This window comes from Mustelus asterias, chromosome 18 (genome assembly GCF_964213995.1).
Source record: "Mustelus asterias chromosome 18, sMusAst1.hap1.1, whole genome shotgun sequence".
NCBI lineage: Eukaryota > Metazoa > Chordata > Chondrichthyes > Carcharhiniformes > Triakidae > Mustelus > Mustelus asterias.
Window position 1 is genome coordinate 3,123,180 of NC_135818.1, and position 26,543 is coordinate 3,149,722.

The following is a 26,543-nucleotide window of genomic DNA, read 5'->3' on the forward strand; positions in this document are numbered from 1 at the left end:
TTACTGATCAAAAAATCTGTCAATCTCAGCCTTAAATATACACTTGTGCTCTTTTCTCCCTTCAGCTTAACGAACTTAGCCAGAATATTCCTTTGATCCATCGCAATGTTGCTCTCAGGATTCTTTCTCCTTCTCTCTGACATCCTTTTCTTTAGAAAGGTCATTAGAAATACTCTATACCTTTGTAACCTTGTGATCATTTCCTATGAATTGATAATTCCCCCCTCTGAAGGATTCCACTTCACTTTTATGGATCCATCGGTAAAACTCTTCTTTCTGATGGTTTTTAAATCTTTTTCTTCTTACTCCTTCTCAGCGTTCCTTATCCCGCCTTAGCCTCTTTTTCCTTATTTTCTCATTTCTATCGTACATTCATTGCTGTTTTTATGGTCTACTCATTTTATTTTTTGAAATGCAATAAACTGACTCTGTATTTTTGCCATGGCTTTTCTGTAATAAATATTTCACTGTTGCTTTACAGTCCAGTGTGCCAGTTTCTCCTATCACCTTAACCTCAGCTAGCTCACGCCATGTCCTTCCAGAATCTTTCCTAATCCAAACCGTTGCTCTAGTTTTTATATTGACGTTATTTCCTTTGTAGTTGGATCATGAACGGTACGATATTGTGATTACTCCTCCCTTGGCACTCACCAACCTTTCACTCATTTTCCTGATCCACTTTATTATTCGTAACCAGACCCAGCAACACGTCCACTCGCGTCCAACTGGCTTCTTGAGGAAGGAATCTTGAACTCATTTCAGGAATCCTGTTCTCTCACTGTCCCAATTCACAATAAAGCTCCCAGAACAATAATTACGGAGCTAACTACAACTTTCTTTCACATTATTCGGAGGTCTATAAAAAACCTTCAAGAAATAAAATGTCCTTTAATAATCTTTGAGCTCCAGTCACATATGTCTCAGCTAATAACGCCTTAACTTATTGAAATCAATTCCTCCTCACAAAGCACGTGTTCCCTCTTTAACTGTACCTTTCCCATCTAATCTTTCTCTCCTGAATATTATGTTCTGATGTGCTTACTTTCCATTCCTGTCCAGTTTGCAGTTACATTTTTATATCCTTGGTAGCTTTTCGTGGATGTTTTGATCCAGTTTTGCTTACTCATCCCCTACCTCTCTGGTGGGGATTGCTATGAGCTTATGGGTATGAACTGTAAGCTAACCTTGTGCATTGAAAAGTTACAACGCAGAAGGAGGCCATTCAGCCCATCTTGTCCATGCCAGCTATGTGCAAGACAAGAATTTGATAATTGATTGAAGTAACACCGAAGTGTGATTGACACATCCACATAGAGGTATTGAGTACCAAGTTATGTTGGATCTTTGGTTAGGCCATACCGAGAGTATTGTGTCCAGTTCTAGTCACCACACTTTAGGAAGGATGTGAGGGTCCCTGGGAGAGTGCAGAGATTTAGCAAAATGGTTCCAGGGATGGCTCGATGGGCCAAATGGCCTCTTACTGCACTCTATGGATTCTATGATGCGTTAAGACCCAGGCCAGAAACTCCAAGGTGTTTTGTGAACTTAGCCTAGACCCTAAGTTTTACATTTGATGTTGGCATTAGGGTGAGCATAACATGTTTCACTCCAGGTATGATTCAAGTGACCTAATAGGGAGCTTTTATCAAACAAAAATTATTTAAAAACACTTAGAATATAACAAAAATAATTATCATAACTTTTACCAATCACAAGATTTAAATACTTATTTCCTAACAGCTAGCTATCTCTGTTGTTCCAATTTAAAGTGATACCCCATCGACATACATCTTTCTTCAGAATTAGCACAAAACAAGTATGCTCCCATGATGTTGGATTTTCAGCTTTTTAACATTTCTGGACAGAAGTCCAAGCAGCAATTTTCAGAGAAGGATATATCCTCAAAACAGCAAAACCTCAGAGAAACAAAACCCAGGCCCTGGCAGCTCCTGGTCTTCAGAGAAAAGGACACCTCTCCCTCTGCAACTCCCAAAGCAGCATTCCTCACACAGCAGAATCTCCAAAATAGAGACTTATTACCTGGCAGTTTCTAGTCTTCAACTTCAGAGAGGGGTAAAGTGAGAGACGTCTCTCTCTTAACCCAAAAGCGACATCTAAGCTTGAATATTCTGTGAAAAAGCCCAGCTTCTCCCATCACATGACAATATCTGCCAATCATCCCAATGAAGCCCCACTCTGCAAAATCCCAGGGGGAAACAGCAGAACAGCAATAGTTCAGATTAAAACCAACATTCTAGTCTTTAGAAACAATTATACTGCTGCAGCAACAATGCAGCATTCCTGTAGACACTACAGCTCTGAGTGCATCAAACACTGCTACAGCAGATCCTGCACAACGGCATGGCTCAGATACACTTCTTAAAGGCACAGTATCGTCACTGGTGGGAGATCATACTACAAGGTTATGGTTGGAGAAACTGGGGTTGTTCTCCTTGGAGTTAAGGAAGTTAAGGGGAGATCTGATAAATCAAGATTATGCCTACCTTATCTAAACCTGTTAAAGGAAAGCTGTTCCATTAGCTGATGGTACAAGAGCTGGAGGGAACACTGATTTAAGGTTGTGGACGAGAGATGCAGGACTATTTTATGCCGCAGTATTGCTACTTATCATTCTCACCGCACTACTCCAAATTGCCTCAGTTCTCATCATCTTATCCAAGGGTTTTTCCCATTGGAGAATCATAGAATGTACAGTATAGAAGGAGACCATTTGGCCCATCGAGCCTGCATCGACAACAATCCCATCCAGGTCCTATCCTCGCAACCTCATGTATTTACCCTCCTAATCCCCCTGACATTAAGGGTCAATTTAGCATGGCCAATCAACCTAACCCACACATCTTTGGACTGTGGGTGGAAACCGGAGCACCCGAGGAAACCCATGCAGTCATGGGGAGAATGTGCCGACTCCGCACAGACAGTGACCCGAGGCTGGAATTGAACCCGGGTCCCTGGCGCTGTGAGGCAGCAGTGCTAACCACCGTGCCAGGCGGGTTTCTCCGGTTTTGGGGCGGGCGTGGCCAGAGAATCCCACATCACGTTTTTAAAAATCACTTTTTCTTTTGTCTCCTTTGCCCCTTTTCTCATAATCAAACTTTTATTCCCCTAATTTTATTTCTTTCTGGACTTGATTTGACATTTAATTCTTCGCTGTAATTCACCCTCGTTCTCAGCCCTTCCTCTGCTTATTTCTCAATCTCTAATTCTCGATGGTTAAGAAACCACACATAGCAGCTTCCAACATTCACCAAGGTGCCAGATGTTCCGTGGCCCTTGCTGAGCAATCATGTTTGCAGTTCTGGTTTATCTTTCATGTGCTAAACCCACCTTTCTGACCAAAGTTTTCGATTCACTGGAAAACTTTTAATTTTTCTTTTTCAACTTTTTTCTTGCTGTGCTCTAAGGTCTATTCCTGTGTTTGTGCGAGTTTCCTCCGGGTGCTCCGGTTTCCTCCCACAGTCCGAAAGACGTGCTGGTTAGGGTGCATTGGCCGTGCTAAATTCTCCCTCAGTGTATCTGAACAGGCGCCGGAGTGTGGCGACTAGGGGATTTTCACAAAAGAGTTACACTGAAGATGACATACGAGACACCTTTTCAGCAGGAAATAATTAAATGTAGGATGGCTATGAAGAAAAGAGTTTATTGAGTTTATTAAGATATTGGATCAGAATTTGTGGTGCCACAGCGAAAAACTGCACCGATCTCCTCAGAAGACAAACAGGGGACACGGCGGACAGAGTACATTCGTCGTCCAGTACTTCCCCAGACCGGAGAAGCTACAACATCTTCTCCGGAGCCTTCAACATGTCATTGATGAAGACGAACCTCTCTCCAAGGCCATCCCCACACCCCCCCTTCTTGCCTTCAAACAACCGCACAACCTCAAACAGACCATTGTCCGCAGCAAACTACCCAGCCTTCAGGAGAACAGTGACCACGACACCACACAACCCTGCCACAGCAACCTCTGCAAGACATGCCGGATCATCGACACAGATGCCATCATCTCACGTGAGAACACCATCCACCAGGTACACGGTACATATACTTGCAACTCGGTCAATGTTGTCTACTTGATACGCTGCAGGAAAGGATGTCCGGAGGCATGGTACTTTGGAGAGACCATGCAGACGCTACGACAATGGATGAATGAACACTGCTCGACAATCACCAGGCAAGAGTGTTCTCTTTCTGTTGGGGAACACTTCAGCGATCACGGGCATTCGGCCTCTGATCTTCGGGTAAGCGTTCTCCAAGGTGGCCTTCACGACACATGACAACGCAGAATCGCTGAGCAGACACTGATGGCCAAGTTCCGCACACATGAGGACGGCCTCAACCGGGATCTTGGGTTCATGTCACACTATCTGTAACCCCCACGACTTGCCTGGGCTTGCAAAATCTCACTCACTGTCCTGGCTGGAGACAATACACATCTCTTTAACCTGTGCTTAACCCTCTCTCCATTCACATTGTCTGTACCTTTAAGACTTGATTACCTGTAAAGACTCGCATTATTTTGTAAATTGAGTTTGTGTCTTCATATGCCCTGTTTGTGAACAGAACTTCCACTCACCTGATGAAGGGGCAGCGTTCCGAAAGCTAGTGGCTTGTGCTACCAAATAAACCTGTTGGACTTTAACCTGGTGTTGTGAGACTTCTTACTGTGTTTATCCCAGTCCAATGCCGGCATCTCCACATCCTGTCTACATCAACAGGGACAAGGTAGAAAGGGTCGAGAGCTTCACGTTTTTAGGTGTCCAGATCACCAACAACCTGTCCTGGTCCCCCCATGCCAACACTATAGCTAAGAAAGCCCACCAACACCTCTACTTTCTCAGAAGACTAAGGAAATTTGGCATGTCCGCTATGACTCTCACCAACTTTTACAGATGCACCATAGAAAGCATGCTTTCTGATCGAGGAGAGATATAGATCCACTGTGATCGAGGACAGATGCGGATCCATTGTGATTGAGGGGCGAATTAGACCCACTCTGTTCGAGGAGAGGTATAGGTCCATTGTGATTGAGGGGATAATTAGATGATTCACTTCTTGCCATCTTTGTTATGCAACAACTCTGAAAGAGGTGGAGAAGAGTGACAAATTCATTCTTCTCCATTTCCCGATGTTCTTTGCTCCACTTGAGGAAGCACTGCTCAGCACGTTCCACAGAAACGTCCAACCAAGATCAAACACTAAGTGCGAAAGGTAAAGAATGTTTCTCTCACCACTCCGTGGTACAGAGTATCAACGTACCAACAGGGCCACCCAAAGGTTCGATCCGTTTTTGATGTTGCATTTTTGACAGCTGCTTTCCATTCACCCTGAACACTTAGTGTACAACTGGCTTGTTTTTACTATAGTTTGGGACAATTCCCAAGGCTAAAGAATGTGGCATAATGCGTGACTAATCCACAGCAGGCAATGCAAATCTTTGCAATATAAAACATATTAATTTATGGCACATATCAGTGCACTCCTAACACAGAGAAATTACAGTAATGAGATACTGCTGTACATGTTTGTTTTTATACATACATTACTCACTTAATACTATTTTGCCTCAGGCTGTGAAATTGGTATTCAGTGCAGAGTTAGGGCAATGGTACAATGAAACAAAGGCTGTTAGAGAAAATATTGATCCTTTATCAAATCTTCTTCTAAAAGATCTGCGCAGATTCCCTGGCCTACAAATCCTAAGAAAGAAAACAACTGTAGGGGATAGTATAGTGGCTGAGTGAGAGTGAAGTGGCTGAGTATAGGGCAGCACACTGGTTAGCACTGCTGCCTCACAGCACCAGGGACCCGGGTTCGATTCCCGGCTTGGGTCACTGTGCGGAGTCTGCACGTTCTCCCCGTGTCTGCGTGGCTTTCCTCCCACAGTCTGAAAGACGTGCCGGTTAGGGTGCATTGACCCGAACAGGCGCCGGACTGTGGCGACTAGGGGAATTTCACAGTAACTTCATTGCAGTGTTAATGTAAGCCTTACTGGGCGGCACGGTAGCACAGTGGTTAGCACTGCTGCTTCACAGCTCCAGGGACCCGGGTTCGATTCCCGGCTTGGGTCACTGTCTGTGCGGAGTCTGCACGTTCTCCCCGTGTCTGCGTGGCTTTCCTCCCACAGTCTGAAAGACGTGCCGGTTAGGGTGCATTGACCCGAACAGGCGCCGGACTGTGGCGACTAGGGGAATTTCACAGTAACTTCATTGCAGTGTTAATGTAAGCCTTACTGGGCGGCACGGTAGCACAGTGGTTAGCACTGCTGCTTCACAGCTCCAGGGACCTGGGTTCGATTCCCGGCTCGGGTCACTGTCTGTGTGGAGTTTGCACATTCTCCTCATGTCTGCGTGGGTTTCCTCCGGGTGCTCCGGTTTCCTCCCACAGTCCAAAGATGTGCGGGTTAGGTTGATTGGCCAGGTTAAAAAAAAAAAATTGCCCATTAGAGTTCTGAGATGCGTAGGTCAGAGGTATTAGTGGGTAAAATATGTGGGAATAGGGCCTGGGTGGGATTGTGGTCGGTGCAGACTTGATGGGCCGAATGGCCTCCTTCTGCACTGTAGGGATTCTATGATCTATGATTCTATGACTTGTGACTAATAAATAAACTTTAGAAACGGCACTCACCTGTGATCCTCGACACTGAGGAGTTTCTGTTTCCACCACAGAAATGCAAAGAGGGGGAAAGAAGTAAATTTTGGGGCTTATTTCCGTGGGCGTTTGAGATCAGGGTGCCTAAATACAACTGACTAAAACAGAGTCGATAAGAAAACACTTGGAAAAGTAAGTTCTTGAGACTTCCAAAGGAATTGCTACATACACAACACAGTGACATGGCTTCACTGAGTTAGAACAATGCTGTGTATACAAAGGCCCACTCTGAATGAACATCTTGATGGAAAAGTAGAGCTTTATCTGACAAATACAGCGGATGAGATGAACACATTACTACCTCATTTAAACTTTCTACATTGTGCCAATCAATAATCAGAACTTCATCGCATTAGCACAGATCTGTCAATGAAATTTGTTCCAAATTGCCAATACCGTTAAGTGCTGGCTCGCGTGGAATGAAGACATTAATGACAGGTTTAACTTTGCCAACTTCAGGCACTGCGCTTGGGCAGCACTATTATCAGCAATGATAGGCTGACAATGTCTGCCTGACCACAGAGTGCTGAGGCTCTTAGCAACCACTTGCATTGTCTCCCCCTTCACAACCCCCAGAAAAGTCTGACAAGGGCCCAGAAACACCCAGTAATAACTCCCTGTTTGGAACGAGACCAGGATCCTGAGGAAAATCCCTCAGGCTTTACTGCCTCACATAGATATTTCCTGAGGGTGAATTCTGAATGTTGTACGACAATGGAACAGGAATCAGATTATGCTTTTGCAACAACTGATCTCACTACATTGTCCAATTAAACAACTTTAGGACCCAGCCATGTTCAGGAACCTCCAGAAATGAGCCAATCCACAATGGAGCCATATCTGTGCTTTCTGATTCTTGTATTTGCTGCAACGGATCTCACATCCGCTGCCAATATCTGTTTGCTTCCAAATCAAAGATCAACACCCTTAAAAAGGCCAGGGAATGAGGGCAAGGAAAAGAGAAAATGCTGGAAAATTTCAGTAGGTCTGGCAGCATCTGTAAGGAGAGAAAAGAGCTGATGTTCTGAGTCCAGACGACCCTTTGACAAAGCTTTGACAAAGGGTCATCTGGATTCGAAATGTCAGCTCTTTCCTCTTACAGATGCTGCCAGACCTGCTGAGATTTTCAAGCATTTTCTCTTTTGGTTTCAGATTCCTGCATCCGCAGTAATTTGCTTTTATTTTATTAATGAGGGAAAGGAGACCATAATGACCATTATGTGCAACAGAATGTTGCAGGACAGAATGCACTGAATACATTCCACAATTCATCCACAGATTTCACACCTCTCTGGAAGACAGAAGCTAAAAGAGTTCTCTGCATTCATTCCAGTCTTCCCCCTTCGCTCCTCCATTCTACATTTGTATGAGAGGTCAAAGTGTCAACTGACCTCACAATGCTTGAAGATTTGAATCCTTTCAGCCTATCCACATCTTCCATGCAGTATGTTGGGATTTAGCTCAGTTGGCTGGGCAGGTGGTTAGCGATGCCAACAGTGTGGGTTCAATTCCCGTGCCAGCTGAGGTTTTTTATGAAGACCCCACCTTCTCAACCTTGCCCCTCGCCTGAGGTGTGCTGATCCTCAGGTTAAAGCACCACCAGTCTCGGCATGTGATCATCTGGGACTATGGAAACCTCACCATTACATCATAAAAAGTGCACTCTGCATTTTGTTTCCTTAGAAAATGGTTGAAGATGAGAATTCACGTAGGACTTTGTACATCACAAAACGATCAAATGAACAAGTTCATAGAATCATAGAACAGAATCATAGAATCCCTACAGTGCAGAAGGAGGCCATTCAACCCATCGAGTCTGTACTGCCCACAATCCCACCCAGGCCCTATTCCTGGTACCCCACATATTTACCCTGCTAATCCCCCTGACACTAAAGGGTAATTTACCATGGCCAATCAACCTAACTTGCACATCTTTGGATTGTGGGAGGAAACCGGAGTGCCCGGAGGAAACCCACACAGACACGGGGAGAACGTGCAGACTCCACGCAGACAGTGACCTGAGGCCGGAATTGAACCTGGGACCCTGGCGCTGCGAGGAAGCAGTGCTAACACTGTGCCACCGTGCCACCCCAACAATAACAATAATCAACAAAGTTCCCTGGGCATTTGATGTAAGTGATGATAGGTTAAAATCATTGTTGAGACTTTAACTGAACTGAAATTTGACTATATAGGACTTAAAACTGCCGTTTGCTTCAGCCCGGGGTATGGAATTAGTTTTGAATGTTGCAGAGTTTTGACCCTGGCCAGAATTTTATCGTCCCGTCTGCCACGGGAATTGTAGCGGGTGAGACACGGACCATGTAAAGGTCCGTTGACCTCGGGCGGGATTTTCCAGCTTTGGGGTGAGCGCGGCTGGAAAACCGTGTCCCTGGAGTCTAATTAGACTGAGCCACCAATAATCCTACAGCTGCAACGTACTCTGAAGTGGACATTTGATTGTGTGGTCGGTGCTACTTCAGGTTAAAAAATGATCCTGCCGCAGGATGGTAATGTCACAAAAATTACTGAAGGAACATTTGTAAACTATCGTCTTTAGTGGAGGCAGCAGATATCGGGATGGTTCTACGGAAATTTAGGAAGAATGGTTGACAGGGCTTGTTTGGGGTAGACCATTTAGGACGGAGGTGAGGAGATATTTCTTCACCCAAAGAGTGGCGAGCCTGTGGAATTCATCACCACAGGGAGTAGTTGATGCCAAAACACTGAATGTATTCAAGAGGCGGCTGGATATAGCACTTGGGGTGAATGGGATCAAAGATTATGGGGAGAAAGCAGGATTAGGCTATTGAGTTGGACGATCAGCCATGATCGTGACGAATGGCGGAGCAGGCTCGAAGGGCCGAATGGCCTCCTCCTGCTCCTATCTTCTATGTTTCTATGTTCATTATAGCCTTCCATCATCACACTACTTACAAACACTTGAAAACTAAAATTAAAATGTTGAGTATACATAGCGGTTCTTTGGTGTTTACAAAGTGAAACTGTTTCCTTTCCAAATCTACTAATAGAGCTGTTGTGCATTTCGAGCATTCTCTGTTCTTATTTCAGACCTTGGGAAAACCCATGAGATTCATTTTCGCAAAAGTAAAATAAAACAAAGCAGCTCAGCTATTAAGTCCTAATATCGAGTGAGTCTGACTGCAGCTTCCTAGAGAGGGTTCTACAGCAGGTGCTTCTGAATATCATTATCCAATTGATTAGTCCCCCTGCTCACAGACTCTCATTGCAGAACCGCAAAGCAGATTCCTTTGAAAAAAAACAAGTGGCATTGTACTGACGATTTTCCGAAATATTTCACACAATATGGTGTATCCCGTCTCCCATATCCCAAATCCCTTCACACTGGAATAAGAGCAAAATACTGCGGATGCTGGAATCTGAACCAAAAACAGAAAATGCTGGAAAATCTCAGCGGGTCTGACAGCCTCTGTGGAGAGACAATAGCCAACATTTCAGCTCTCGAAACGTTGGCTCTATTCTCTCTCCACAGATGCTGTCAGACCCGCTGAGATTTTCCAGCATTTTCTGTCTCCCTTCACACTGAAGTTTAGCCCTCGTGAATCAATTTGACATTCCGATTCAAAAAAAAAATGTCATATTTAATCCAAGGAACTCAGTCACATTTTGTACAGCATTGTGGATATGCACGTTTTAACAGAACTTTATCACACATGTCCGATAGCAAGGCTTGGCAACGATGACTGTTTTAATCAGAATTTTAACAAAGTTGAACGATACACCGAGGAGGGAGCAGGAAGGCCGAAGATTCTTGCTCTATTTCCCCCTCTATTTGTTCCATTTCTTGGCTATGATGTAGGAGGTGGATGTAGCAGCACAGGTTGTGGTTTTGCTGATGTAATTCTCTCTTTTTTATTCATATTAGGACAAGAGAAATGTCTTCATTGATCGATGTGACTTAAACTTAACAAATTTACCACTTCCATCTCACCACTGCATCCAAACCACTGCCCTCAAGATAGAAAAGCAGAAGATTCCAGGTCAGATGTTGTCTTTGATGTGACCAATTGACTATTCAGAAGGCATACTTGAGCACTGTGGAATCCAGTTTCCTTCCCTCACCTTACACATTAATAATTTGCTCTTATAAAGTACTCTTAATACAGAAAAAACATCCCAAGACACCTCGTGGATGCAAATAAATAAATCAAGTCAAATAGAAGGGCGTGAGGTTAATGAAATGGAGGGGATGTTAGAAGCAGTGACTCAATGTTTCATCAGACAGGTGGGTCTGACACTGGCTCTTAAAGAATGAAATGGATTTGGGGAGATCAGGAGGTTCAGGGCAGGAATCCCAGAGTGGGGAGTGTACACAGCTGAAGATACAGCTTCCAATAGTGGTACTAAAAGAGGGGAGGAATGCTCCAGGAGCCAGAGTCAAATAACAGGAGAGTATAGGAGAGATGGACAAGGTTCCAGAGATTGATAAATGCAAGGGCATGATGATGATATAGCGACAAGTCATGGCTTTGGAAATATCCATCCAAAAACGTCAGTCAACCCTGGGATTTAAACTCTTGCCTCAAAGTCAATGGTTCAACATTATCACATTGCAGTTACATATTTCCAACCAAACTATAACTTCTATCTTACCTCTCTGCACAAATCTGGGATCCATGGTGTCTTCACAAAAGAAGGTTTTGAAGCACAGAGGAAGCAGGTTGCCGTCTCGAGGGAGTTTATCCACCGCTTCCCGGAATACAACGGCTAATTCTTGAAGCATACCCTTTAGATCCAAGGAGGTCACTGATGGTGAAAGAAGGCTTACGGCCAATGAGATGGCAGCATTTGACAGCGAACTTGACACAACCACTACACAGTCAATTATATAACCTTCAAACTTCTTAGTTATGATGAAGGATTTCCTCTCACAGGGATCATCAGTTAGGGCGATGACATGCCATTCCACTGCAGCGCCTTTTGGCAGGTGAGGGAACACGACTACCACCAGTGGGCCAGAAATAGACTCCGTCTCTCCATCCTGTGATTCATAATGAAAACATATTAGAAAAATGAGTGCCTACCACATAAATGTTTGGAACATCGCTGTGAATTTTCCTAAGACACTTGCAATTCGTGAACTAGAAATCAAAACCATTTCCAAGGTTGCCTACTTCTCAATTAGCACGGTGGTTAGCACTGCTGCCTCACAGCGCCAGGGGCCTGGTGATTCCCAGCTTGGGTCACTGTCTGTGTGGAGTTTGCACGTTCTCCCCGTGTCTGCGTGGGTTCCCTCCAGGTGCTCTGGTTTCCTCCCACAGTCTGAAGGACGTGCCAGTTAGGTACATTGACCCGAACAGGCGCCAGAGTGTGGCTACTAGTAATTTCATTGCAGTGTTAATGTGAGCCTACTTGTGACACTAATAAATAAACTTTAAAACTTTTCATTATCCATCAATTTAAAACATAATCGCACTGGTAATGAGGTTCACATACATATACTTACCTAAAGATGCACTAATAACACTAATAAATAAACTTTAAAACATGTGATTCACAGTCTTTAGAGCGGTACCAGGCTTAACTTCATCATTTTCATACAGCAAATCTTCAAACATATCTCCAGCTTGCAGAAGTCAGAAAGTAAAAATGCAGCAAGACTCACTGAGTGAAGCAGCAGTTATCTATGGCAAGTACAGCCAGGTGAACTTTCAATTCTAAACCGGGTGGGGAATACAAAGATGGGGCCAGGTTCACCTCCGACAATAGCTGGAAGTTCATTTGAGGAATACCATTTGCACTCTGCCCAATCACCATTGAAATGCAAACACGTGCACCAAGTACAATCATCACTCTTAAAAGTAAAAGTACTATTTCATTGGAGCACCTTTTTTTTCATGAGAAACAAATGTCAGGGTATATTTTAAATGTGAGTGCAATATTTAATTTTTATTCTTTTGATTTGGTTTGATTTTTGATTTGATTTGATTTATTATTGTCACGTACTGGGGATACAGTGAAAGGTATTGTTTCTTGCACACTATACAGACAAAGAATACAACTCAAGAGTACACAGGGGAGACGGAAAGGAGAGGGTGCAGAATGTAGTGTTACAGTCATAGCTAGCGTGTAGAGAAAGATCAACTTAATATAAAGTAGGTCCATTGACATTATTAGAGAGTTTACAAGAGTTAGAGTAGAGTTTTAAAAGCATAGAACGAGAGTAAAAGATAGAATTAGAGGGGATGCTGGGGACAGCTCGCAAGAAGTCACCTTGCCCCGGCACCAGCTTGTTTCATTCTCTGGGTTTATAATCCAAACACGGATTCCAGAATTGTATTAGTGTACACAAATAGCTAATATTTATTTTTTCCAACCTCCTGTTGTTCTCGACCAAGTGACCTCAACACATTCCACAATCGCTGGACATTCAGGCAAAGGGGCACCGCAGCGGAAATGGAGACAGAAATATCTTGCATTTTGACTGTGACAAACCTTCCTGGGTCAGCGACGGCCACGATCAGCCCCAATGTGGAGTTCACGTCGCAATCCGATGAAATCCAATGTTGCTCAGGTGTTTCCTTCACTCTTTGCCAGTTCCAAGTTCCCATCTTACTCACTCAATTGCCAACATTGAGAATCCTGAACAGATCCCACTCTGCTAAATTTTACCAATGGAATCGAATTTTTGAGGATTAAAACAAAAACGAATTCCATTGAGCCTGGCTCTGTCAGTAAGAGGTGTATTTGAGAAGTGACCACTATCCACACGCCATCATTGACAGAGTGTTGCTATTCGACTGTGGAAGGCACTGAAACCGAGCCCAATAGTCTTGTCCTCATTTGGTTCTCCCACATCCATAGCCACAACGAACACTGGTCAGCTTTCCCCTTCATAACGCAAGAAAACAGAGGCAATTCTAACGCTCTGCTACCACCCTGAGTTCCACTAGTAGAGAATCCCGACAGTGTAGGAGGAGGACATATGTTCATAAGATATAGAAGCAAAATTAGGCCATTCAGTCCATCAAGTTTGCTCTGCCATTCGATCATGGCTGATATGCTCCTCATCTCCATTGTCCTGCCTTCTTCCCATAACCCTTCAATCCACTACCAATTAAAAATCTGTCTAACTCCCCCTTAAATTTACTCACTGTCCAATCCAGCTCATTGAGCCTGCACTGACCCTTCAAAAGAACTTCCCGCCCTAGTCCTCCCATCCACCCTACTCCCGTAACCCGAGCTTAATCTCGTATCAATCATCTATTGGTCTACTGATAAGTACAGGGACTGAGCCAAAGTTAATTTGCCAGTGGACCTACGTTAGAAGTTGAACCTATAGATGTTACAGCTGGGTCTGTTAATAGGAAGTTGACATGATGAAGATAAAAGGTAAAGTTGCCCAGATGACCATAGCCTGTGCTGACTGGTGGTAATGTCGAATACACTGGGTACTAACAACACTCGGCACTAAGAATACTCAGACTTCTAAGCTTTAATTACTTGTGCACAAGTGAGAGCACAATGCAGCGCAAAGCATTGCAAGGTGTTCTCTCAATTCATATAGAAAATGTGACAGTTATAGTTCACTGTATCTTGCTCTTTGGAATTTTGTTATTGAAAGGGTCTTATTTTCATCCTGTGGCCAAGGCTGGGAACACAGTGTTCATGAAACTAACATAAGGTTTAGATTAGTCGCTTATCCTGAGTACGCAAGGAAGGTCCTGTTTTCTAATAAGCATTTTCCATTACTTGACAGTTATTTGTCATAATTTAATTTCCACAACTGTTGTAACTTAACTTTTCCATACTAGTTTTTAACTGCTTTCAACAATAGTTTCACAAGTTCCAGCAACCCGATGGTATTTTGTTTGAAGTGAGCATCCCTAATCTTGCAGAACAAAGTGAATTAAATATTTGGCCATAGCTGGAATTACAACTTAGTTTCCACAGTGATTTTAATCTGAGGATCGTTACACCTCAGGCGAGGGGTAAGGTTGTGAAAAGCGGGGGTTTCATGGCTAGGTACTGATTGATACACTGCTATACTGATGATGTCATTTGGAAGTAATTACAGCAAAATGCTGAAGACATTTCTGGATTTCTCAAAGCAAACAATCAAGGTTAGTACCACCAAAAATCCTTCCCGATGAGGTTTCCCCTCATAGGGCAATCTGAAACTAGGCGACACAGTTTAAAATAAGGGATCTCCCATTTAAGAGGAATTTCTTCTCTCAGAGAGTTGTTAGTCTATAGAATTCCTTTCCCCAGCTGAATCACTGATATATTCAAGGCTGAGTTAGACAGAGTTTTGATTGACAAGGGAGTCAAGGGGAAGGAGGCAGAAAAGTGGATTAGGGTCCCAATCAGATCAGCCATGATCTTACTGAATAGTGGAGCAGGCTCGATGGGCTGAATGGTCTAATCCTGCTCATGTCCCTTATGAAGGACAATTAGGCAAGAGAGTAACAATAATATCTGGCCCCACCCACTTTTACATAAAGACCGAGTGGGAGAGGGCAGCACCAAACAACTTCTGGTGGGGTCAAGAGGACCATGTCTACTCTTCCTGGTCTCATAAAAATCTGAAATAGAACACTACAAATCTTACCTTTTTGGAGAGACCTCCAGTGGTCTTTTTAAGGGTCATCGATTGGGCTTCTCAACCCTCGACACTTCATCACTCCTGGGTCAGAGTTGTGGAATTATCTCCCTAACTGCACTGTGGGAGTACCTGCAGCACACAAACTACACTGGCTCAGAGAGACGGCTCACCACACCTTCCCAAGGGTAATAAACACTGGCCTTGCTACGGAAGAGGAATGGAAAGGGGCTGAGAAAGCTGTACAAGCTGCAAGCTGGTTATGTTTGACAGGAATAATTCAGAAATTGCTGTTGCTAGTTTTTATTCTCACCCTCGGCATGATGATTGGTGCATTTCTGACTGATTTATTTGTGGTTTGCTGAGTCTTTATTGAATGTATTCTTTCATTCTGTAAGACTGGTACCAATCGGAAGCAGGGGGAGTTTTCCTTACAGGCCCTGTCTTAAAATTATTTTTGTTTGGTAAATCCTTATCTCTTTCAACGAAGAACAGTAGGTGGTAAAAAGTCACTTTTTAAATTTCCTTTTCCATGTAGGGGAATGGATTTTTATCTGGATGTCTTTGATAGACAAACACAGAATACCACTCAATTTAGTTTCAGCAAAATGGAAGTAACCTGAATTGTACGTTATGTAGCACCCATACTGTGACACCCATACTGTGACACCCATACTGTGACACCCATACTGTGACACCATACTGTGACATCCATACTGTGACACCCATACTGTGACACCCATACTGTGACACCCATACTGTGACACCCATTCTGTGACCCCCATACTGTGACACCCATACTGTGACACCATACTGTGACCCCCATACTGTGACACCCATACTGTGACACCCATACTGTGACACCCATACTGTGACACCCATACTGTGACACCCATACTGTGACACCATACTGTGACATCCATACTGTGACACCCATACTGTGACACCCATACTGTGACACCCATACTGTGACACTCAATACTGTGACACCGAATACTGTGACCCCCATACTGTGACCCCCATACTGTGACACCCATACTGTAGAATCTACTGTAGTACCCATACTGTGTCTCCCAATACTGTGACATCAATATTGTGACACCCATACTGTGGAATTGATACTGTGACCCCCATACCCTGTGACACCCACACTGCGACACCCACACTGCGACACCCAATACTGTTACATTAATGAAGAATACTCATGCTTGAATCTGTGAAATCACAGAAAAGGACTTTGCATCTCACCACAGTAAATTTCGCGAAATTTTCCATCTCAAACCACTTCACATGCAATCTTTCCTCGCCAAGGCTTTAATCTAATAGTTGAGCATTTGAAAGCAAGTGTTAACTACAGTGAGATCGCAGCAAGGGACCTAAATGTGACCCTCAACAAAAATTGGACCAGCCTTTGAAAATTGTTTTCCCACTTGCTGCCTTAAAATGGGGCAGGAATGAAATCAACAAATTACCCAGCAAAGAAAAAAATTGTACAGCCATCAGCCAGGGCACAACACTTACCCCTCTTTCAACTTAAAAGATCAATTTTCATCCACTTGCACTTTGTGAGTGGTGTATAATAATAGGTTACACATACTCCATTCCGCAACACGGCCACTAAATTACTGTAAAGAATACCCACAGTATTTTTCCACAGTGAAATACATTGCTGCCTGATTGTAGTGTACTGTTTAAATGAAAATCACCATCACTTGTGGATTAAACGTTAGGAGAGACTAATTGTATACCCACAGCAAACAATCACACAAATATCCTTGTTGTGTGAGGGACGGCGAAAAATAGAAATAATTTTACCTCAAATTGCCGGCACTTCAGACACAATAACATTTCACAGAGAGCAGTTTGCTTTCGGTGTATTAGGTATGGCAGTGCAGTGCAAAGCGTAAAGTTAGCGACAGACAAATGTTGCATTAGCACTTACACGGGCAAACTCTTCTCCTTCAGGAGACAAATTCTATCCTTGTCAAGACTGATTTTACTCCGAGTGGTGGAAAACAGTTTGAAAAGATGAAAATGAGAGCTTTGTCCTGGAAAGAGCGAAGCTCGCTCAAGCTTAAAGGCCGCTCCGTTGGCCCAAGGTGCTGAGGTGCAGCTCGCAAACATTTCCACAACTTCCAGGTCAACCCGTTCATCTCCTGTAAACTTTTTGATTTTTTCCCCCCTTCAGCCTGTCACAGGTTTTAATGTCAATATTCTTCCACTCAAACAGACTTTTACGCGAACAGCGTCAATAATCTCTCATATATTGTGGAAAATATTTTAAAATACTGCGCAGGACTCTAGTGAATGCCTTAGAATCATAGAATCCCTGCAGTGCAGAAGGAGGCCATTCGACCCATCGAGTCTGCACTGACCACAATCCCACCCAAACCTATTCCTGCAACCCCCTACATACTTATCCTGCTAGTCCCCCTGACACTAAGGGTCAATTTAGCATAGCCAATCAACCTAGCCAGCACATGTAGGGGGAAACTAGGGGAAACTGGAGCACCCGGAGGAAATCCCGCAGACACGGGGAGAACATGCAAACTCCACACAGACACCTGCAGCTGAGTTTTTAAGTGGGGATCTGTGAGAAAGAGCAATGTTGACAAGAAAGTAATCTCGTGCAGTTTTTTTCCCCCTAAAAATAAATTCTTCAAAATGTCTTATTTTGTGAAAACGTCGTGACAAATGTCAGAAATGGTTTCTAATGGATTCCGTCAATTGTAACCTCTTGCAATTCACCAATTGTTTCTCCCCAGGGCAACTCAAACCGCACCACAATTGCCTCAAGCTGCAGGCGCAAGGCAGATGTAGTTGGGGATATCTCCCCTCATGCTGTTCAGTGGCTGGCCAGCAGGAGGCAAGATTCAAGCTGAAAACGTCCACTTTCCCAGCCTAACATGTGGCAGACTGACTGCGAATCAATGAAAAAGCAGCAAGCCAACAGTGATAGGCCGCCTGTGGACTCAGACTTCATAGAATCATAGAATCCCTAGAGGGCAGAAGGAGGCCATTCAGCCCATTGAGTCAGTACCGACTCACTGACAGAGAATCCTACCCAGGCCCTATCCCCGTAGCCCCATGCATTTTCCCCACTAATCCCCCTAATCTAAACATTCTGGGACAATTTTAGCATGGCCACCTAGTTGACCTACCCTGTACAACGTGGGACACCAAGGGACAATTTAGTATGGCCAATCCACCAAACCTGCAGATCTTTGGAGTGTGGGAGGAAATTAGAGCACCCGGAGGAAACCCAGGCAGACACGGAGAGAATGTGCAAACTCCACACAGACAACTACCCAAAGCCGGAACTGAACCCCGGTCACTGGCACTGTGAGACAGCAGTGCTAACCACTGTGCCACCGTGCCACTAACTTTATAATGATAGCTGCCAATAAAGCACAACCCTATATCCGATTATATTTCTAAGGTCCAAATGAATAACATTTTTCAATCTCGGCTTAGCAGCTACTAGGATTCACCTAGCGTTGCCTACATTGGTCATATATATGTACAACATGACCTACATCCAGCTGTTTAAGGCAATCAAAAGACATGAGGATGTCATGAAAAGGTGCAGCTGAGGTAGAAGATCAGCCATGATCTTGTTGGATGGTAGAGGGGACGAACAGCCTGTTCCGAGTTCTAATTCACATGTTCAAATATAATGTGAGGCAGAACTTGACTACAGTGTGATGCAAAGTCAGACACACATTTAATTAGCATTTTACAACATATAAGGAAGAACTTTTCTCTGTAGCAAGTGGTAATGACCCAAAGCTTACTGCTTATGAGGGCGCTGGAAGGGTAGACAATGAATGATGCCAAAAGAAGATTGGATGCGCACTTGAAGGAAATAGTCTAGCAGGGCTATGGAGATAGAGTGGGGGACTAGGGCTGATTGGAATACTCCATGGAGAGACTTGATGGGCTGAATGGTGCTGTAAATGATTCCATGACTCTCTAAGCTAAACAATCAAAGTTGATCAAAGTTATTGCATCACAACTTTTTTTTTATTCATTCGTGGGACATGGGCGTCGTTGACTAGACCAGCATTTATTGCCCATCCCTAGTTGCCCTTGAGAAGGTGGTGGTGAGTTGCCTTCTTGAATCGCTGCAGTCCACGTGCTGTGCGTTGACCCACAATGCCATCACGAAGGAAATAATATATATAATTAAAAGACAGGGAGGAATCATTTTTGATAGTGCCACCTGGGCAATAGCCTGACAGAGTGGATCACCTGCTTGTTTTAGATCCGCCCAACCCCTTTGGCCAGATCACCAGACAGGTGGTGAAGACATAGAATCATAGAATCCCTACAGTGCAGAAGGAGGCCATTCAGCCCATCGAGTATGCACCGACCACAATCCCACCTAGACCCTATCCCCATAACCCCATGCATTTACCCTGCTAATCCCCTGACACTAAGGGGCTATTTAGCATGGCCAATCAACCTAACCCACATAGCTTTGGACTCTGCAAACCAGCTGAGCACAATTAATAGAATCAACCTTTTTGCTGTTCATGAATGTAATGTATTACAAACCAATGCATCTCTAAGTATTGTGTCACATGAGTTTTAAAGTTTATTCATTAGTGACACAAGTAGGCACTTCTGCAATTAAGTTACTGTGAAAATCTCCTAGTTGCCACATTGTTCGAGTACACTGAGGTAGAATTTGACATGGCCACCTAATTCACCTAACCTGCACAACTTGGGACACTAAGGGGCATTTAGCATGGCCAATCCACATAACCTGCAGATCTTTGGAGTGTGGGAGGAAACTGGAGCATCCGGAGGAAACCCATGCAGACATGGGGAGAACATGCAAATTCCACACAGTCACTTGAGGCCGGAATTGAACCCGGGTCCCTGGCGCTGTGAGGCAGCAGCGCTAACCACTGAGCCATCGTGGAAAATGGCCCCCAGTATCAGACAAATGTCATTCTGTATGAAGATACTAGGGTAGCATTTATTTTTGACCAATAAAGTGTGATTTCTTTTCCATGAGTAGACATTACCCTGAAGACTTCAACATTGATGGACTATTTGGCCTGGCTTGATGAGTTAATGCACTGTCGAACCTTCCTGAGAGGTTTAAATGATTGATCTCTCTACCCTCCTCACAGATTACCCAGTGGGAGGCTCCAGGATTAAGTGTTTGCTATTTCACAACATAGCCCACCAATGCAGCCCTACATCACTGTGAACATGAAGCAGATAAAAACTTCCCAGATGCCTCATTTCAATAATCAGCAAGAAAACTATACTTTATCAGATATATACTCGCTGGGTTATTTCCCAAGAAAGCGAAAAAAAATAAATGCTGTGCGGACATTGAAGTTTGCTTGAGGAAACCATGTGATAGTGCCGTAAGCTGCTGTAAATGGGTCAGAAATCTAACAACATTCTGGTTTCCAACATTAAAGATAGGGCTGTAAAATTACTAACATCCTTTCATCAAGTTTCTGCTGATTGGGAAATATCTTAGAATTTTTTTTATTCTTTCATGAGATGTGGGCATTGCTGGCTGGGCCAGCATTTATTGCCTATCCTTTATTGCCCTTGAGGGGACAGTTAAGAGTCAACCACATATATCTTTGAAAAGTTGAGGTTTAGAATTTTCTAAGCTTTTTCTGCGGGTGGAATAATTGAATTTTATCCAAAGATTCTCAGGAGCAATTAGGCAATGTTCAATTTGTAGTTAGTTTAGGGACAATGGCACAAATCAATAGCTTAGTGTCCTACCTTGGAAAGCTACAGTTTCATCGACACTCAGGAATTCCTAACATGTCTGACTGTTGGCCTGGTCAAGTCCATTTTTGATTAATTTTTACCCACCATCAACTTTGAAAAGAGGAAGAACAAGACCAGATGGGACATGCAGTTAGGAGAAAATGCCTCTTACTAAGGAGGGCTGCATGAAAAAGCCTGGGAACTTCAGGTCGGTGAACCTAACGTCTGTAGTGGGTAAGCTGTTCGAAGGTATTCTGAGAGACAGGATCTACAGGCATTTAGAGAGGCATAGCCTGATTAGGGACAGTCAGCATGCCTTTGTGAGTGGAAGATCATGTCTCACGAATTTGATTGAGTTTTTTGAAGGGGTAACCAAGAAGATAGATGAAGGCAGTGCAGTCGATGTTGTCTACATGGATTTTAGCAAGGTCTTTAAAAAGGTACCACATGGTAGGTTGTTGCATGAGGTTAAATCTCATGGGATCCAGCATGAGGTAGCCAATTGGATACAAAATTGGCTCGATGATAGAAGCCAGAGGGAGGTTGTAGAGGGTTGTTGTAGAGGGTTGTTTTTCAACTGGAGGCCTGTGATCAGCGGTGTGCTCAGGGATCGGTGCTGGTTCACTGTTATTTGTCATTTATATTAATGATTTGGATGAGAATTTAGGAGGCATGGTTAATAAGTTTGCAGGTGGCACCAAGATTGGTGGCACAGTGGACAGTGAAGAAGGTTATCTATGATTGCAATGGGATCTTGATCAATTGGGCCAGTGGGCTGATGAATGGCAGATGGAGTTTAATTTAGGTAAATGTGAGGTGATGCATTTTGGTAGATTGAACCAGGGCAGGACTTACTCAGTTGATGGTAGGGCATTGGGGAGTGTTACAGAACAAAGAGATCTAGGGGTATATGTTCATAGCTCCTTGAAAGTGGAGTCAAAGGTGGACAGAGTGGTGAAGAAGGCATTCAGCATGCTTGGTTTCATTGGTCAGAACATTGAATAGAGGAGTTGGGACGTTTTGTTGAAGTTGTACAAGACATTGGTAAGGCTACACTTAGAATATTGTGTACAGTTCTGGTCACCCTATTATAGAAAAGATATTACTAAACAAGAAAGAGTACAAGAAAGAGTGCAGAAAAGATTTATTAGGATGCTACTGGGACTTAATGGTTTGAGTTATAAGGAAAGGCTAGATAGAGTGAGACTTTTTTCCCTGGAGCGTAGAAGGCTGAGGGGTGATCTTATAGAGGTCTATAAAATAACGAGGGGCATAGATAAGGTAGATAGTCAACACCTTTCCCCAATGGTCGGGGAGTCCAAAACTAGAGGGAATAGGTTTAAGGGGAGAGGCGAGAGATACAAAAGTGTCCAGAGGGGCAATTTTGTCACACAGGGTGGTGTCTGGAACCAGCTGCCAGAGGCAGTAGTAGAGTTGGGTACAATTTTATCTTTTAAAAAGCATTTAGACAGTTACATGGGTAAGATGGGCATAGAGGGATATGGGCCAAATGTGGGCAATTGGGACTAGCTTAGTGGTAAAAACTGGGCTGCATGGACAAGTTGGGCTGAAGGGCCTGTTTCCATGCTGTAAACTTCTATGACACTACTATTTAATTTGAAGGTTTTGAACTGGAGTGGAAGCTGATTCTGAGGGACTGCCTCAGAGAAGGGGACAAATATTTCACTTTTTATGCCCTGCCCACTGGAACTGTCTCTCAGAATCATTTTGATCTATCACTTGTATATCAGCCTTCAATAGTTTCCTTTCTCTTGGATCCTGTCTCTCCCCACTCGCCTCCATTTAATTATTCCTGCACAGAGAGCCTTCCACCTCGATATGGGATGTGAAGCATTTCTTTCATGTGGAAGGCTGAATAAATAAAAATAGTTGTTATTTTAGTGATACACTCGTCACCGTTCCAGCAGTTGGCAAAACTTCAGAAAGTTCCTGGCCAATGGTTACATCACCCGAGATTATGTGCAGTTTGGGACCCAGAGTAAATTTTTAATTCCCAATCTGCACAATATAAAAGAGCTATTAGAAAATAAGAAAAGACAGAAACCATGTTCATGAAATATTTATCTGTCTCCATAGCAGAACAGAAATGTTGGCTGCTGTAAAAAACACTTTGATCCATTCTGACATTGGCTGCAGTTAAGTTCCCTGGGTTCTAAAATGAGGGCCCAGTTGCCAGAGGAAAATACCTTCATTGGAGAATCACATTCCCCGGTTCCTCTGAGTTTCAGTTAATCACTCCAACTGCTACCTAGTTTCTCAACAATTTGCTCCACAGTTTCGCTATTTGGATTAAACGCTCACCTTAAAATAGGATAATTCCGTGACCTGTTCGATTGTGACAACTGTTTTCTTTCCTCACAAGTTTATTACCTTGAAGTTTATTACCTTGCATACAGCTGCTGGCTGAAGTTGACTCTGTGCTTGAAGTCATGTTTCATACATAAACATCTCCTCCGTGTTTCTGCTGTATGGTGTGCCACAGTCTCGCATTCATTTTAATATAATTACTTCCTTTCCCCCTTCACTTGCCTCAGAGGACGGAAGAAACTATGCACAAACCTCCTTCTTCAAATCAAAATGAATCTTGGAACGTGTTCCAGCATTCAGAAGACAGTATCGTCCTCCATTCTGCCTGTTGTTCACATTAATCTGTGTGGATTTGCCCATCACCAATTTTCTTTTTAGAAATAAGGCAATTCTAGTTGATGTTAAAGAAAGGTTTCACTCTCTTCCCCCCCCCCCCCCTTCCCATTCTGTAACTGACCTTGGGAGGGGTGTATGGTAACAGTGGACTCAGTTTCAACCTATTTAAAACACCGACTTAAAATCGGACCCAAGGGTGACATCACTCTATCTAATGGATATTGGTCATTCTATTTAATCACCTTAGTTCTTGTTCTTAGTCAACGAAAATATATGGATTGCAAGCTTCAATTCTCCAACTTTTCCAGCAGCAACAATATTTCAGGTGTGGGATAAATAGATTTCTGCTATATTTCGTGTGGAGAAGTGCTTCCTGATTTCTCTCTATAATGGCTGCGACCTAATCTTAAGATTAGATCCTCTCATTCCCCCATCAGAGGAAAGTTTCTCTCATCTACCTGTTGAATCCTTTTAACATTTTGATCAGATCACCGTTCAATCTACTAACTACAAAAGCTCGTGAATGTAGCCCAATCCATCACGCAAACCAGCCTCTCATCCATTGACTCTGTCTACACTTCCCGTGGCCTCGGCAAAGCAGACAGCATAATGAAAGACCCCACGCACTCCGGACATTCTCTCTTCCACCCTCTTCCATCGGGAAAAAGATGCAAAAGTCTGAGGTCATGTACCAACCGACTCAAGAACAGCTTCTTCCCTGCTGCTGTCAGACTTTTGAATAGCCCTACCTTGCATTAAGTTGATCTTTCTCTACACCCTAGCTATGACAGTAACACTACATTCTGCACTCTCTCGTTTCCTTCCCTATCAATGGTATGCTTTGCCTATATAGTGCGTATGTTAATACATGTAACAATATAAATCTAATCAAAATCAAAAAAACCTTGTGAGACCAACAAGAAGTAGTGGAACATCGATATCGATGGATTGCTGAAAGTGGAGGAAAGTTTACTTGTGACACTAATAAAATAAACTTACATTAACACTGCAATGAAGTTACTGTGAAAATCCCCTAGTTGCCACACTCCGGCGCCTGTTCGGGTACACTGAGGGAGAATTTAGCATGGCCAATGCACCTAACCAGCACATCTTTGGACTGTGGGAGGAAACCAGAGCACCCGAAGGAAACCCATGCAGACATGGGGAGAATGTGCAGACTCTACACAGACAGTGACCCAAGCCGGGAATCGAACCCGGGTCCCTGGCGCTGTGAGGCAGCAGTGCTAACCACTGTGCCACCCACGTATGTGTCTTCTGCTGAGGATATTCAGCTCAGATTAAAAAGAAGTCTTTTGCTGTGACAGACTGTGGTCAAAGGCTAGGAAATAAGAATTGAAAAATACATAAAGAACATTGACGTTTACAGGATCGGAGAGCAAACGGACAATTGCTATTCCTGTTGAGAAGCAGTTTGCACTTTCACAGTGATAAAAAGGTGGCAGAACAACTTTGAAGGGGGACTACAGCAGAGTCTGGAGAATGAAAGCCCCCGGAGCCCATGGAATCTAAATCCACTGGAATGTCAGAGTGGGCTGGCCTTGATTTGAGTTTCAAAAAAATATTCGCAGTGATCGCAAGCTCGGACTCACATCCTCTCGAAACATTTAAAATGTACAGATTAGGAGCAAAGCTCCACCCACGGCTGTCAGCGCATACGTTCCCCGCTCCCACGAGTTTAATTTATAATATGAATTAGGTTTTGCCAGCTGTGAATCGGTTATGATGATGTAGCTACCAGCCTTACACCGGTAGCACGAGTAATACGCCCAACGTAAACTGTCGCTCCATCCAGAAGTTATGGGGCCTTTGCTTAAGATGCAAAAAGCTAACTGATATGAGAAAAAAAGACAATTTTTTAGTTTATTTATTAGTGTCACAAGTAGGCTTACATTAACACTGCAATGATGTTACTGTGAAAATCCCCTAGTCACCAGACCACGGCACCCATTCGGGTACACTGAGGGAGAATTTAGCATGGCCAATACACCTAACCAGCACGTCTTTCGGAGGAAACTGGAGCACCCAGAGGAAACCCACACAGACACGGGGAGAACGTGCAGACTCCGCACAGACAGTGACCCAAGCTGGGAATCGAACCCGGATCCTGGCACCATGAGGCAGCAGCGCTAACCACTGTGCCACCGTGCTGAAGAAGCAAAACACAATAAACAGTAACCGGGCTTAAAATAAAATCTGTAAAAGCAAGCCAGCTGAGCACAACCAATAAATTTGCCTCCGGAACACTCAACACTTCATAAAAGCAAAGTACTGCGGATGCTGGAATCTGAGTACAAAGGGTCATCTGGACTCGAAACGTCAGCTCTTTTCTCTCCTTACAGATGCTGCCAGACCCACTGAGATTTTCCAGCATTTTCTCTTTTGGTTTGCACTCAACACATCAGTTGATATTCTTTCCCAAGTGATGAAAAGTGAGTTGTCTGTTTATCTCATCGGTCTGTCGAATGCCAATTGGCAGCACGTGTGTCTCTGAATGGATCTGACCAGGAAAAATACAACAAGACCCATAAAAAAGAAAAGCACTTGTTGAACCCTGAATCTTCAAGAAATGACTCAATTCACGACAGTTATTCAGGTGCCAGTCCTGAGCTCGCTGGTAACGAGGCAAGAGTTTCCTCTGTGCGAAAAGTGGCATTGGCATCATCAAGGTGACCAAATATGTTTGGCTGGATGAGTATGGGAGCGGTTGGGTGGAGAGTGGAGATGGTAACCTTGAAGCTTGCTTCACCTTATTTTGAAAAACCCGACATTTGGATGTGTTCCATACAGCTTTTATTTTTATTCTGCCAAAACATTTTTCAACTGAACATCTGGACTTTAACCCCCCAGAGCCCCC

General features: G+C 43.7%; 2 protein-coding genes across 3 annotated transcripts in view; both read right to left on the bottom strand.

Annotated features, from left to right (window-relative positions):
- Window positions 1-26,543, bottom strand: part of aqr (aquarius intron-binding spliceosomal factor) — a 255,999-nt gene that overhangs the window by 146,997 nt on the left and 82,459 nt on the right. The window lies entirely within an intron of this gene.
- Window positions 1-26,543, bottom strand: part of dph6 (diphthamine biosynthesis 6) — a 251,929-nt gene that overhangs the window by 7,925 nt on the left and 217,461 nt on the right. For both annotated transcript variants that reach the window (XR_013499972.1, XM_078233271.1), the window contains exon 14: window positions 11,308-11,695. Coding sequence is in view for 1 of the 2 variants with exons in the window: in XM_078233271.1 (XP_078089397.1) it covers window positions 11,308-11,695 (388 nt within the window). In the remaining variant the exon portion in view is untranslated. The remainder of the gene's footprint in view (window positions 1-11,307; window positions 11,696-26,543) is intronic.